The 15,266-nt window shown below is 36.6% G+C and overlaps 1 protein-coding gene and 1 long non-coding RNA gene across 2 annotated transcripts in view; one reads left to right on the top strand and one right to left on the bottom strand.

The window, feature by feature from the left end:
- LOC120265283 (ATP-dependent DNA helicase RecQ-like) overlaps nucleotides 1-14,211 on the top strand; it is a 34,733-nt gene extending 20,522 nt beyond the window's left edge. Inside the window, exons 18-22 of the mRNA XM_039273157.1 lie at nucleotides 6,712-6,921; nucleotides 7,525-7,920; nucleotides 8,194-8,336; nucleotides 11,362-11,695; nucleotides 13,948-14,211. Of these exons, the coding sequence (XP_039129091.1) occupies nucleotides 6,712-6,921; nucleotides 7,525-7,920; nucleotides 8,194-8,336; nucleotides 11,362-11,695; nucleotides 13,948-14,211 (1,347 nt within the window). The remainder of the gene's footprint in view (nucleotides 1-6,711; nucleotides 6,922-7,524; nucleotides 7,921-8,193; nucleotides 8,337-11,361; nucleotides 11,696-13,947) is intronic.
- On the bottom strand, nucleotides 2,068-6,278 carry LOC120264869. Its single transcript, XR_005537580.1, has 3 exons — nucleotides 6,192-6,278; nucleotides 5,820-6,082; nucleotides 2,068-5,701 (listed from the first exon to the last, which is right to left on the bottom strand). It is a non-coding gene; the product is annotated as an uncharacterized LOC120264869 (long non-coding RNA).
- Nucleotides 14,212-15,266: the final 1,055 nt, after the last annotated feature.

Here is a 15,266-nt window from a genome sequence, read left to right as displayed (position 1 = left end):
ATGAGGAAAATGCAAGAAAAGAGTTACGAAAGATACATTCAAGGAAGAGACAACACCTTTCTTCTTAGTTGACCGTGGGCGTTGGGTAAGGAAACTCACGTCCTTGCTTTATCTTGAGGAAGGCTTTTGGTCGTAATTATTTTGATGGATTTCTTCTGCTAAAATTGAGACCAAAGGGATGTTGGGTTTGCTTATAGGTACTAGAGTGAAACAACTTTTTATCAGCCACTAGACTCATCTCACCCATTAATATTTCCGTCATGTTCTTGACAAGATTGAACTTACAATTCGTTCTTGGTGGATGCTGGGTAAATAGAACCCTATGGCACTAGCCCATGATGAGGGTTTGTCTTAGCATGAAAACCCATAATAGAAACATGCACAATGGAAAAAGGCCTAGCCAAAGTTTTATTGTCAACATTACATTCAAACCTGATAAAACAACCAATATAATTAAAATTACATGCAAACTCATAGTTTATACTATTCTTAAACTAATGTAACACATGGTTCAACACTACATGGGCCATGGATGGTGCCAACTTAAGCTCACGTCCATCTCTAGCACATCCAACATGCTTGTCTGTAACCCCCTCTAATACTCCAATTGCCGTAAGGTCTATCAATTAAGATACTATCTACAGTTTCAATGCGTATGACATTCGGTTAAATAGTTGTCTCATTAGTTGAGTAAGAACTAGTAGTCACTACTTCATCGATAGCACCCAGACAGTTGGGGATCTTGGTGAGAGGTTGGGGCCTTCACTACCATGAGCTTTAGTATGCATTGGGCTTCTTTTGCGTTCTTTTGTCATTTTTCCAAAAAATCCAATTTACATAAATTAATCTTAGAATCAATTGAGTCATTTGCACCTAAAGCTGTAGTTAAACCCATAGATTCATCACCTAGGATCTAGTCTAATACTAGCTTATTAGGATCACTTAGGTAATGATCATTTAGGGTAGACTAAGTATTAGCAAAAGGTGTTTCTGGTTAATGGCCTGGTAGCGCTTTGCATCAACAATGGGATCACTACTAGAGTTGGTGCTTCAATAGATAGATCGACTATTGCACCAAGCATGGACTAGTGGCCATTGTATCAGGGACACTTCATTGCCTTGCAATGCATGCATGGTATTGCACTTTGATGTTGGGTTAGTATTCAATGCAAGGTATCCTTACTTTTCTCTTCTTGAAGAATGAAATAGGTAACATGAGTGAAAGACATGAGCCTTGCCCATGATGCTATGCGAGTGTCTTACGGTATTTGACAAGGCTTGTATTGTAAGGGGCCCTACTGAAGAGCTCTGAGATGATTAAACTTGAAATATCTTATGCTAACACTAAGATTAGTATCCACCAACAAGATCAACACCAGCCAAAGTCAAACCAAGGTTCGGATTATATCTAGTCATTTTTTTGTTATTATGCATTAACACCAGTTTTTCCACATACTTAAGGACCTTAATTAAATTATCTTTATTTTAATAGTATAGTGATTGATATTTTCTTCAATTTTTACTTGGAAGAATGGAATTGTTATGGGGCAGAGATAGGTGAACTTGTGGTGCTTCACTTATAGAAGATCTATCATTATATCATATGAGGATGATGTAGTATCTTGTTGATGTTAGGCATGCTTTTGAGTATGAGTTCATTTCCATTTTGTGTGGCTAGGTAGGGGCTAGGCTTTACTTGTCACTAATGGGCAATTCGCTGTGATGTGGCCAAAGCATGGGCAATGCCAACCAAATGGAGAGCCTGTAATGTTTGGTATTAGCAAAATTAGCGGTGGGCTCCTAGGGAGCGGTGTTGTCCATATGTGTTGAAGAAAGACGACTTCCAAAGTTAGGGTAATTGAATGGGTTCCTCTAACAATGTTGTACAACTTGCTATTTAAAGAACAAGTTGAAAGAGACTTGCTTGCTTAGTGGGGAGCCTCATAGTTGATAGAGGGAAACTTCCTAGCTAAATCAGATTGGATGGTGAGTTCACAGCTTTTGGGAAAGAGCTACTAGAGTAGTTAGATATTATTAAATCAAAAATAAAGGTTCACAAAGGGGTAAGAAAAACTGAAAACAAAAGCAAAAAAGCAAAAATACATAGTGAACAAGACTCTAAGCTACTAAGACAAATGATTAAGGTAGGAAAATCAGGTGCAACCAGCTTGGTTGATTAGCTTCATTAGCCAATTCAGTTTCTCCATACCCATATGGAATAGAAATAAGTGCGTCGAATGAATTCCATGACCCGCTAAAACTGTAGCAATTCGGTTTCACTGATGAGGGATGAGTTCTAGTTGAGGATGATTCAAATGTTGCAGTAGCTCCCTCAAGTGATCAACATATTCCTGTTGACGCCAATAGACCAACTCCTCCATGTGATGGATCGTCTTTCAAAGAATAGTTGAGCCGATATATATGTTTGAGCATTTCTCCCTTGCGTCTTTGGAGTGTAGAAGAGCTAGACAAAGAGCCCTTGTTTCTATTTCCAGAATGTCAGCAAACATACTTGGATATGATCCTGCATAGCAAACCTTGGCATTAGTACCAATTAAGATGAAACCTAGACCACCTTTACCTGTAACTTCATTCCAAGCAGCAGCTGAGAAAATGCCCATAAAACCTGGTTTTGGTCTGTTTTGCATGAGATAGTTCTGCATTTTGAAGGTAGGAGAACTAGAGAATTCTTGCACATGAAGCACAACCAAATTAGCAGTCTTAAAAATATCAGGACTTTCCTGTCTAAAAATACAATTACACCTGCATTTCTAGATCCGCCACAATGAAGCTGCAATAATTGAAGCCAAAAATTTTGAATTACCCTGAAAATGGAAGTCTAACCACTGGCCTTTGGTAATAAGATCCACCAAGTTGATCTTAATGTTAGCAAGACATTCCTCCATCCTCCAGATTCTGGCACTAATTTGACATTGTGTAAAAGGATGATTAGATGATTCCAAAACCAATCCACAGAACACACATGGATCAGGAGGACCAAGATTTAGCTGATACAAATACTCATAAATTTTTTGATCTTACCATGAGCCAAAAACCAAATAAAAGTTTTGGCTCTAGGAGCAACATTTAGCTTCCAAATATTAGCCCAGCCATTCCACTCTTGATCCTTCGAAAGACTGCTATTTAGGAACTTGTAAATGTTAGATGAAAGGTTGTTACCTTTCGAGGTTGGAAACCATATCTAGTGATTGTCTTCCTCATTATTAATCTTCCCATGAGTTATGGTAGGCGAGTTCCAATTGGTGCCAAACAAAAGGTTGAGAGCATTCACATTCCATGAAGAATTATCAAACAGATCATTCATTCGAATATCATCCACATTGAGGTTCATATTAAGAAAAACAGCCTTGTAAGCAATGGGAATATCAAACAACCACGGATGGTAATGAAAAGAAGTAACTGCTGGATTAAGACAATTGATCCACAAAAAAGGTTTTAAAACATCAGCATTACTACACAAACTTTTGAAAAAAGCCGAGCAATTTGGAGGGGTTTCATAGTCCAGAAATTATGATCACCATATTTCATGTAAGGAATATCAACCCAGAGATTTTTGCTTGTTAAGAAAATTGATAAGATTTTTTACCATCAAGGAATGCTTAATCTTGAGCAGGTTTCTAATGCCTAATCCCCCCTCAGATTTTCTAGAAGTAATGGTGTCCTAATTCACCAAAGGCATGCCATTATTATGATCATAATTTGCCCGCAAGAACTTCCTAGCAATTCTGGAAAGCTTATTAAGAATAGAGTCAGGAATGGGATAGACCGAGAGATAGTAGGTAGGGGTAGCCATTAGAATGCTGTTAATGAGAACTGATTTGCCAGCTTTAGATAATTAGCCTTACCCCACTCTATAACTGCCGCATTAAGGCAATTAACCATGGAATCAAAATGAGAGATGGTAAGCCGATTAGGAGAGTTAAGAACCCCTAAATAGGTGAAAGGAGTTTTGCCATGATTAAAGTTTAAGATATTGCAGATTCTAGAAGGAACCTGTTTGTTAAACCAATTTGGGAAATAAATCTCAGATTTCTTCTGATTGGGATATTGACCAGAAAGCTGAGCATACAGGTTTGAGCAAAACCTGATGTTTCTGGCATGTTTTCTAGACGCAGTTGTAACCAGAATAAGATCATCGGCATACATTAGGTGGTTAAAGTTATGATTCAAGTTTGAAAAACCTGGAATAAACCCAAGAAATCTAGCATGGTTTAAAATAGCAATAAGGTTCTGGGCCACCAGGATAAAGGTAAGGGGAAAGAGGATTGCCTTGCCTAACACCCTGAGAGGGCCGAAACCAATCAGAGGGTTTACCATCGATACGAATTGAAAAAGAAGTAGCTTCAAGACAAGCTCTAACATAAGATACTCAGTTGCTAGGAAAGTTCATTGTGATAAGAGTGGCCAAAATAATATTCCAATTAAGAGTGTTATAAGCCTTCTTAATGTCCACTTTTACTAACATCCTAGGAGGGATGGTCCTCTCCTGATTAATAGAGTGAATTAATTTCTAAACTGCAATGATATTGTCAACAGGAGAACGACCAGGCACAAATCCACATTGCTCTTCACCAACCAAGCAAGTAATCACATCCTTAATACGATTAGCAAGAATCTTAGTAATAATCTTATAAGCAACATTACACAGAGAAATAGGACGGAAGTCCGAAGCATATTTGGGGTGCTCTTTCTTAAGAATTAAAGTGATGTAAGTTCTACCCTAGGCTCTTGGCATCACAACATTGTCGAGAAAATAATTAATGGCAGGAACTAAATGTTTCTCAATATCAGTCCAGAAAAGTTTGTAGAACTCTACATTCATGCCATCAGGACCCAAAGATTTTCCCTCAGCTAAAGATAGAAGAGTAAGGTAAATCTCATCTTTGGACACAGGCCTAGTCAAAGAGGTTTGTTGTACAGTGGAGAGAGTAGGAAGATTAGAAGGAAGAGCATCCAAAACCAATCTAGAGGCCTAGAATTAAGATTTTTCCAAAGTTTTGAAAAGTGTTCCACAAGAATAAGATCAATTTGGTGAGAAACATTAAAGCACCTGCCATTATTATCATAGAGATTAGAAATTGAATTTTGGTATCTACGAATCCTTACACTTCTGTGAAAAAAAGAATAATTCATATCCTCACCCATAATCCAATTTAATCTAGACTTTTGAGCCCACCTACTGTGATTTTGTCTCAACAAAGCTCTGTATTTGTTCTGTAATCTCCTAAAAGAATCCAGGTCTACATTAGAGCTTAACCTATCATCGATCTCAAGAGCCTGGAGCTGAACTTCAATGTTTTTAATTTCTCTATCAAGAGCACCCAAACCATATTGTCTAATAGAACATACACCACTCTTAATCTGAGCCAAAACATGATAGAAAGCATGCTTAGGATTACAGTGAGCATTACCAGATAAGGCTTTACGAATTTCAAAAATATAACTAGCATGCTCCAACCAGTAATTCTCAAAACGGAAGTTGTTATGAGCAGTAAAATTATCTTTAACAATGTTGATAAGCACAGGCGAATGATCTGAAAAGAGCTTAGGAAAATACCTAATATGAACAGTGTTAGAGCAAGCTAACCATAGGTCATTAACCAGACATTTGTCAAGACGTACCCAACATCGTGCTAGCCCACGATGTCCATTGCATCAAGAAAAAGTAGCACCCGAATAACTGACATCAAGAAGAGCATTGTTAGCTATGAAATTGGAGAATAGGACAGCTTTTCTAGCGTAGTAATAGAAATTGCTTCCCTTATGATCAGAAGATGAACTGATAGCATTAAAATCACCTAGCACAATCTAAGGTAAATTCAGTTTTGGGATCAACGATAGTTCCTTCCAGAGTTTTTTCTGCAGCTTAATATGTTGGGCATTATATACCACCAAAATGATCCAACGATGGTCTGTAGAAGAAGAAAAAATTAAGTGAAGAACTCGGTGAGAATGGGCCACCGGAGAAATTCTGCCTAAGTGTTTGAGCCAAAGAATTATGATCCCTCCGGAGTAGCCATCCGCAGGAATGGCTACCTAGTTCCAGGATTTGGCAAAGTGGCTGCAAAGACAAAGAACCCTCTCATCATTAGCTCTGGTCTCTACCAAAGCAAATATATCAATGCGATTCTCGCTCATAAGCCTGTGAATTCTATTAATCTTATCTTTACCAGAGTTCACAGCTTTAGTGAATGTCAGTTCGAGACGGACAACGTCGAGGAGTGTTTGGAGTCAGTGTGATCAGGAGCTTAAGGAGACTTGCGTCTTTTGCAAGTGTTATAAGTGTGGGAAGGATGCCCCTTAATATCGCATCATTACGAGCTCCATCACTACCACCCAAGGGCATCTTTTCATTTTTTTTTTTTCCAAAAATATATAGTTATCAATCTTAAAAAGCTATATTTACATATCCCTAACTATATATATATATATATGTCAATACAGTATGTTATTTTAAAATATCATTTAACTATGTGACCATGAGGATATATGAGCAAAATACATTATGCATGGAGCAAATGAAATTAAGTGTTGATTCACTGCTTTTGTTTAAAAGACTTTTTATTAAACAATTCAAACAAATTTATTTTTAGAAAACATAAAATAAGAACAGAAAATTTTTATAAAAGTTTAAAATAGAGCCTTGTGAGAAAGGTTTCACAACAAGCTCTAAGTTTTCTTTCTTTTCAGGCCATACCTAGAAAATCAGGTTCAATAAAAGAACAGACAATAATTTCGTATGTTCTTGAAGCTGCTGTGGAGGGGCATGAACTCAATTGGGCTAGATTCTCTAAAGAGATAGGGCTAACACTTGACACTGTCCAACAAATTCGTTTTGCCCTTACAAAAGTAGGATCAAGAGAACGGCTAAAGCCAATCAAAGAGGAACTACCTGAAACTGTGAGTATTACATTTTTTGTATTAATTTTTCCTTGTGGTTTTCTAAATTCTAGTGTCTTTTCATCATTCTCATATTAGAAACCTGCTCGTTTAACTTTTATAATTCTCACTGAGCAGTTAATATGTTCTGATCAACCTATCTAAAGTTTCATCTTGAATCATACAAATAACCTTTCTGAGACCCAGTATAATTTTTTTCCTTTTAAGGACAGTTTGATGTAGAAATTAAAGGAGGTTGGTATTAAAGACTACATAGACCCAATAAAACAATGACCACATTTACTCTGTAGGATGTGATTTTTCTTTTTTTTTTTTCTTTAATCCTTTTTCCCAATTTAATAAGATTAAATCCTGCTTTGGAGAGAAATAGTTCCATTGCTCAGACTACAACACAAGTGTCATGGTTGTTAGAGTATCCTGTGAAGGCCGATGCATGAAGATATGAATCCATCCTCCAGATATATTGGGTGGCATTTATAAATGGTAACTTGATACATCACCTGAGACTGAGAGGGCTAAATATACGAACATCCACTCTGTATTTATATATGCTTGAATAAGGCAGCATTTTCCAACACTAGGCTAATATAAATGGATATCTAGGTTTCTTATGAACAGATCAAGGCCTACTTGACAATGGAAGATCTCAATGTCTGCAAGGAAGAAATATTTGATGCCAAATTCTGTACATCAGACAACCTTCCAACCAAGATTTCTGGTTCATTGTCTTGCGATCATGAAGTAGAATTAGAGAAGGCATGCTATGCCACAGATGAAGCAAAATCTTGTCCCCAGGAGATTATCTGCCCACCTTCTCCCCTTACACCATGTGGTGGTGAAAGTGGAAGTGCTTCTCGAATGAAGCAACCCCGTTATGATTCTTCTATCGATAATTCTTCCGTTAAGAAGCTCCACAAATGCAGTGAAACAGAAGAACACAATGACCAATTGGAAGCAACTGAAAGTGCTATTTTGGACTTCATAGCAAGCCAAGATGGGGTTAGTTCTTTCAATTATTTTTGTTAATTTGCGGTATAGTAGGAATGATATAATTACATTACTGATGCAATCATGCAGGTAGCCATCGCCTATAATGATTGGGCACATTCCTTTATGTTTACTCTCAATGATCTAGGAATGCGATTAACTTTTTGTTGTCGGATGATAGAGTGCAAATAACCATTGCCAGTTTTCACTGAGCTCTTTGATTTTCATTTGTTTGCAACAAACTAGGAGTGAGATGTATTAAAATCCTCTGCTGTATGCATGCAGGTTTCATTATCAAATATCACCGAGCACTTTAAAGGATCTAGGAGGGAGCTCATCATCGAAATAGTGGACCACCTTGAAGGTGAATTTTTGATATTTGGAAGGAAGAACAATATCTATAGATCTACTTTTAAAATAAAAATCAGGCAAGGTGCCCAACCTTAGAAGGTCAACCTTATCTTTTATGGTGGATAAAGAAAATCCAACTTTCTCTAGATGGGATAACTGCAGGTGTTTTTGGTCTGGGCTGAGATTGTGATCATGGTTGTATATGGTTGTTTAGGTGTGGCCACTCAGCATGCATAATACAACTTTAAAATATTTAATAACAGGGGTGTATAAACGAGTAGTATTTAGGGCTGCAATTAAGTAAAGCTTGAGTGAGCTGTCCCAGCTCGCTTGGCTTCGCGCACATATGAGAGCTCGGAGGGTCCGTGTTTTGGCTTGGAATACTTGAGTATGCAGGCTTGGTTGGCCGCTTAACTGTTTAGGCTACAACGCGGTGGTGGTTTTCACACGAATTTAAGTGTTTCATAATAGTTTGCTAATTTACGTAAAAAGAATTATGTATTTACTAAAATGCATTATGTAATTTTATCTAAGATTTAAGTCTAACATAGTGATTCAAATTTTATGTCACTAGTGCTTTAATTCTTACCATGTGTTATTTTGTACTAAAAAGAGAACTCTTTGCTGATCTGAAAATCTAAATATTATAAATATCAATGATTTGAAAACTATAGAAGAATACCATGACAAAGGTATATGTGTAAATCTCTTACAGTCAGGCTTAGATTGTGGCTGTAACTTGGTCTGTTATCATCCAAATGAGGTTGCGTAATGGCTGAAGCTATGTTCAAGCTAATTGGGTAGTATTTTTGCCTTTGTGAAAAATAAGTTCTACAAGTTCATTGGGCGAACTCATAAAGGACTAACGTTCCCAATGAGTTATGTTTGCACTTGACTTGGATTTTCAAATGCTCTAACTGAAAGAATGAAGCAACTTTAGGGCACACGGGATTTACGTGGGTTTATATGATTTGCATGTCTTGCAGCACCAAGTAAAGTGTAAACAAGAGTTATATATATATATATATGGCCGTATACACACACACACACACACATATGTTATATATATATATATACACTATCTCTATACGCAAGCACTAGTTTTAATCTTATAACTCAAATTATTTTGTCTCCAGGTGAATTTGTTTTATCGTAAAAGTTTGAGCTGAATATGATCTATGAAGCTATGATAGCACCCCTAAACTTCAAAGCCTATAATTTAATGCCACCTTAAGTTAGAGCTATCATTATGTTTGTCATAGCTAATGATGATGATTTTAAGTTTCCTTAGAATAGCTTTTCCAAGTGTTTATTTTATGCTTGCTTTTTAGAAAACAAATGATTTCCGTCAGCTTTCATTCATTGTGACATATGGAGAAACTTGTCCAATAGATATCATTAGAATTAGATCCATTGTCTTTATTATTATTTTATTATTATATCTTCTCTCTCTCTCTCTCTCTCTCTCTCTCTCTCTCTCTCTCTCTCTCTCTCTCTCTCTCCTCCTGCCAAAATTTGGAATTTAGGCTGGATTATATTTTATTGAAGACATTATTTTTATTTTCAAATGAGAGTTGAATCCACTCAGGGTTTTCTGTATTAATCCAATGCAATACGTATTATCGTCTCACGGGACACCAATGTATAATATCTCAGCAACATATTAATCTTTGTCAGAGCGGAATAATACGCATAAAATCCCGAGTCTTTGAATAACAAATCTTAATAGTCTAAGTATTGATTGTTGTTATTAAAAGCATTGTCCCCATGAAAATGAAATGTTGTCGGTGGTTCTGCTTTATGTTTCTTTTCAAGTCGGATTTGGACTTTTATTTTATTTTTTTTAGTGTAATTACATGTTAATAGTTCCATAAAATTATCAACACAGTACTATATAATTATGTAATAATATATAGAGATGTATTTGTTTACGGAACTAGCACTGTGGTATTATGCATGGCGTTGTAATGGTGGAAGTATCTTTATTTGATTCAGTATGGCAAGCAAGGATACAGGTGTATGCACTCTCTATCGATACACCTATCAGGAAAATATAAAGTAAGAAAATATAAAAATAAAGGAAAGTGAGCTTTATTATTATTATTATTATTAGCCATTATTATTTATTAATTTAAAAAACATAACAAAAGAATAAAAGGAAGTGACTTTATTATTATTATTATTATTATTATTATTTGTTAATTTAAAAAATAAAAAACAAGGAAGCGAGAGCTTTTGTGTTGATATTTTATTATTTTCTTTGTTAATCCTTTCTACACGGTTTCTCTATCTCTGCTCAAAGTATAATGCAAGAAGAAAACACTATTAAGGCTGTTTATTTGTTTAAATGTTAAAAAACTTAAAATGGAGATATGGTGATAAGAAGAACAAAAGGAATCAACAAAGCTTTTCTTGACTCTGCTGCCTTCACTATCTTCCATTCTTTTTTTCCTTTTCCCACAAACTTAATAATTGGGGGAGGTTATGTTGAATGGACAAGGATGAGAGTACTTTAAGCATAATGTTTTAAAGGTTTTAGTAAACAACAAAGAAAAACCAAGTTTTTTTTATTTGCTTTCAACCTTTAATAAATAAAATAAAACATATATTGTGGAAAGTAATGTCATAGCTTTCATTGCATATATAATTAGTCTAATTTTAATTTAGTAAATTTTTGGGAGGCCCATTTTTTTAAATAAAAAATAGAATCTTTCCTGAAACAACATCATTCTCATCTCGCTAAACACACTTTTTATAAAGCCATATATATTTATGTATTTGTAGTATTGCAATCCATGTATGAGAAGAAACAACAAGGCCTAAAGTTAATTCCACTGCATCACTTCAGAGTTAGCCAGTAAAAAATCCCATATATTATCGGTATTATAAATATCAAAGCAGTTATTGAATTTGATTTAATTGAACAATTATTATTATTTTTAATTATTTAACAAATCAGTTCCCAGAAATTAAAGATAGCAATTGCACCTTTTTAGTTTTTTCCACAAAAAAAAATAAAAATAAAAATCAAATAATTAAAAAAAATTTCGAAATCAAAGGGATTGAAACTTTCTAAAGCCCTGTCTTCCTTTTCTCTCAAAGGTGCACCAAGAAAAACAGAGAGAGAGAGAGGCCGCCATTGGCGTTCTTGGTTCAACTCGAGGTTGAGATGGGAATGGCAGCGGCGGAGGTAGCGGTGAAGTGGGAGAGGGAACAACGAGAGAGAGGAGGTCAGCGAAGGTCACGCCGGCGCCTGTTGATGGAAGCGGAGATATGGCGAGGACCCTCGCTCTTGGTTTCCCTACCCGCCCCTAGTCTTCTCTTCTCCTCCCTTGCGTTCCTCTTTGGACTTCTCAATCACTTTCCTTACGGTATTGGAGATCCTCATAGATCTCTGCCACTCACTCCACCATTGCGGTTCTTGTGTTTTGTGTTGGTGCCTTGGTTCTTATTTTCTTGATTTAATGGCGTGGTTTGGTTTCTGACAGGGTATTTGGGCGATGAACGGCCTTATCCCGTGAAAGTTTTCTTCTTTATTTATGAGTTGATTTGTGACTGTTTATTGATTGGTTTAGTTAAATGATGTTTTATGGTTTGATTGTTGATGGGAATGAATTTGGGGTCATGGGCATCGTTTGGATGGCAACCTTAAATTAGTCCAGGTTGTTTGCTTTCATTCCTTTTCTTTGTGTTTCCTTGGGTTTATAGAATGATTTAGTTTAATTGTTGTTTATTTATTATAAAAATTTGTTTTGTTTTCTGAAATTTTGATTCGAAGGTTGGATGAATGTGATTATATTGATTAAAGGCTTTGGTTTATTTACAGGGGTATAAACCCCCTAATCTTGTTAAGCTCGACCCAATTTAGCAAAATTACCATCCTTTGAGCCTCTGTAACAATGATTGATATATATATATGCAGTTATTTTCTATACTCTAGATGATCTCTTTCTTTGATTTGCGGCTGAACCTATTTGTAATAAGATACATATTTACTGAGGACGGTTGAACTGCTTGTGTTTTAACCATCATGCTTATCAAAAGTAAAGTAGGTAAATGCTTACTTGCCAAACCTGCTAAAAATGTGCATTTAAACAAATAGGAAAAGCATCACTAACCAGTCAACAATGCTGACTCAGTGGTGCGGAGGGAACTCGTCGCGTGACTTCTAGAGATATGGTGAAATTTCGAGGTTTGGTTAAGAGCTAATGAAAAGCATTTTCTTTTTCCCACTTTCATCATTAAAATATAATAAGCGAGTTCACGATTGATCTTGAATTATATTGGAGGTGTATTTTAGTCCTAAATAAAACAGCCAGTTTATTTTTCTGGTTAGTTTTAAATTAAGATATTAAATAAGTTTATTTTTAGCCCTCATATCGACTAAATTAAATTTTAAAATCATGATAGAAGTTAAAGAAAATAAAATATAGGTCTACCTATAATAGATGGCAATATACCCAAGCAGGACCCGACTGACTTGAGGGTAAAACCCGATTTAATTCGGTTTCGAGATTACAGGTCAATTAGCTTTCGACAGATGAAGCAGGTGCGGGTGTGGGTGTAGAATTTTAATCTCTCGACAAATGCCACGAAAATCCATCTGGGCTTAGAAATTAAAGTACTAAATATTTATATAATATATATACATATATATATATATATATACTAATATGTTCTACAACTTAACAATTTAGGGTTTTTTTATTTTTACTCTTTGTTTTAGTCTTGTAATTTTTAATTATTTTATTTTATTTTTATAAAAATTATAATTAATTTTAAGAAATTATTTTTATAAAAATAATATATTTTCTTAATTATGTCCCTCCATCCTAAATTCCGCCATGGAGTCCTCCCCATCTCTTCCTCACACACGCGCCACACACACACCACCTCCTTTCTCTCTCTCTTTCCCACTTTAATGTGTCCACTTGGTGATGCAACTTTTCAAGGTATAACAAAAAAGAAATAGACATGTACATTTCTTGGAAGAGTTAGGGAGAGAAGAAGAGGTAGAGCTAGCTTCTTGCAGAAACAAATCTTGATGACATCTTGATTTGAAAAGTTAATTACCATTGCTTTTCAATACCACACTACAACCAATAGAATTTACACAACAACCGCCACCCACAAGCTTTTATACTATCTACAATCACAACAAACCTAGAACCTCAATTTTTAAATTCTCAAAAATTATTCTAGGTATCCAAACTCATTTACTTAGCAGAACCCTCAAGATTATAAGAACTAGATGCAAAGCAGTGAATTTCTAGATTATAATTAAAGATGACTATGTTGGCTATTTGTCTTTACTATTTGATAATGTTTCAAAATAGATTTGTTAATTTTCAAATATTCCTGACGTTGACTTTCATCTTTTCTCAAATAAAAATGTTACATATCGAAACCAGCGCACTGATAAACAATCATATACCCACAAAGCTGAAACACATTAGGTATGCGAGACAGCAGAACTTTTCTAATAACAGGTACTTCTTTAAATCTAATAAAGAAATTATGAATTTCAAACAAAAGGTACGACGGAGTTGAATTAAAAAAATTTCACAGAAATAATGTAGGGAGTCCTACAATGGGGAATCATTCATAGCAACAATCTAGCTAGCCCATAGTATGCTTTTATTAGAGACTCCATCAATAAGCTACTTGTAAGGGTTCTACCTTCTACAGCTCCGGCATAGGGTGGTACTGGGCGGGAGATGGTGGCAAGCGAGGTTGGCAAATTCAATCCAAATGGCGTTGTCGAGTCAGATCATCGATCGCGGCGGGTTGAGTCTGCGCATGGCGAAATTAAGTCTTGGTGGCGGGTCTGCGGGGGAAAACGGTGCACGCGCATTGCAGGCTGTGCAAGCGGCGCGCAAGCGTCGTCTGGCGTGGCGGGAATCTCGATATCAATGGGTGGAGTCATGTGATCAAATTGGAAATTGTGGCTAAGTATGAGGCGATTAGCGGATAGTAATAACGAGGCAGTGCAGTCGTTGAGGCTGCGGTCGGTCAGTGATCGGGTGGTGACGGGCTCTTAATGACGTAGGCGGCTTATATAAGTGACTGGGTCGGTCTTGGCGCCTTGAAAAATCTGTGGTCTGGAATCTGCGGCGATGCCGCTAAAGTTGGGCCAGGCTAAAATGGTGCAGGAGAGTTTAGGACACGTTGTGCTTCCTATTTCAAATCTTGCATAACCTTTATGGCAGTGTGTTAGTTGTGATAAGAACAATTTGAATGATTCTTGGCCACAGTTAGAAGGGTGGGATTGCTTGGGCCCAGCTTATAAACAACCCTTCCTCCCTCTCATAACAGGCCGACTAGAGACCAAGTAAAGGTGAGCTTCCTTGGGAGAAAACTTGTTCTTTGGGGGCTTTGTTCACCTTCATCTCTTGGTGGAAGAGGTCTTGGGCATCTGTTGTTGGCTTGTGGTGTATCTGGGACCCATTTATATTGAGTTTATGTTTTTCTCTCTCTACTCTCCTTATTTGTGTGCTTGGTTAACTTTGTATCTTGTTCGTTGTAACTTATCCTTGGCCGTGCAAGTGGCTGGCCTTGTAGTGGTGTGTGGCAGCGCCCATGTGATGATCGTTGATTAGATGGGAGGCGGTGACACACTACCCTTGGTCTACCTTTATTATATCAGTTTTCTTTTCGCCATGATCTAGATTATCTAGTGTCGCGGAGTCTCTCTTTGATTTGTTCTTAGGGGTTCGCTTGTCTTTTGGTCCGTCTGGGCATACCCCCTTGATCAGTTGTAAAGAAACTGGTGTTAGCTTTCGATGTTGGCGGTTTCTGAAAGTGATATCTGCCGGTTAATGGGTTAAAAAATTAAATTTGAAAAAATAGAAGAATTAACTTGAACAGCGTGACGAAAGAAGTGAGGATGGTGTGAAAAGTGCGGCGGAGAAGCAAGAAGGCCATGATGGGAAGAGTGAGGCGAGGGAATCTGAGAAAGCAGCGAGAGGGAGATCGAGGAGGCTCTTGAGAGCGGATGAAGCGGAGAA

Source organism: Dioscorea cayenensis, chromosome 7 (assembly GCF_009730915.1).
Source record: "Dioscorea cayenensis subsp. rotundata cultivar TDr96_F1 chromosome 7, TDr96_F1_v2_PseudoChromosome.rev07_lg8_w22 25.fasta, whole genome shotgun sequence".
NCBI lineage: Eukaryota > Viridiplantae > Streptophyta > Magnoliopsida > Dioscoreales > Dioscoreaceae > Dioscorea > Dioscorea cayenensis.
Note: the sequence above shows the minus strand (reverse complement) of the source record. Positions and strands in the feature narration are given on the sequence as shown.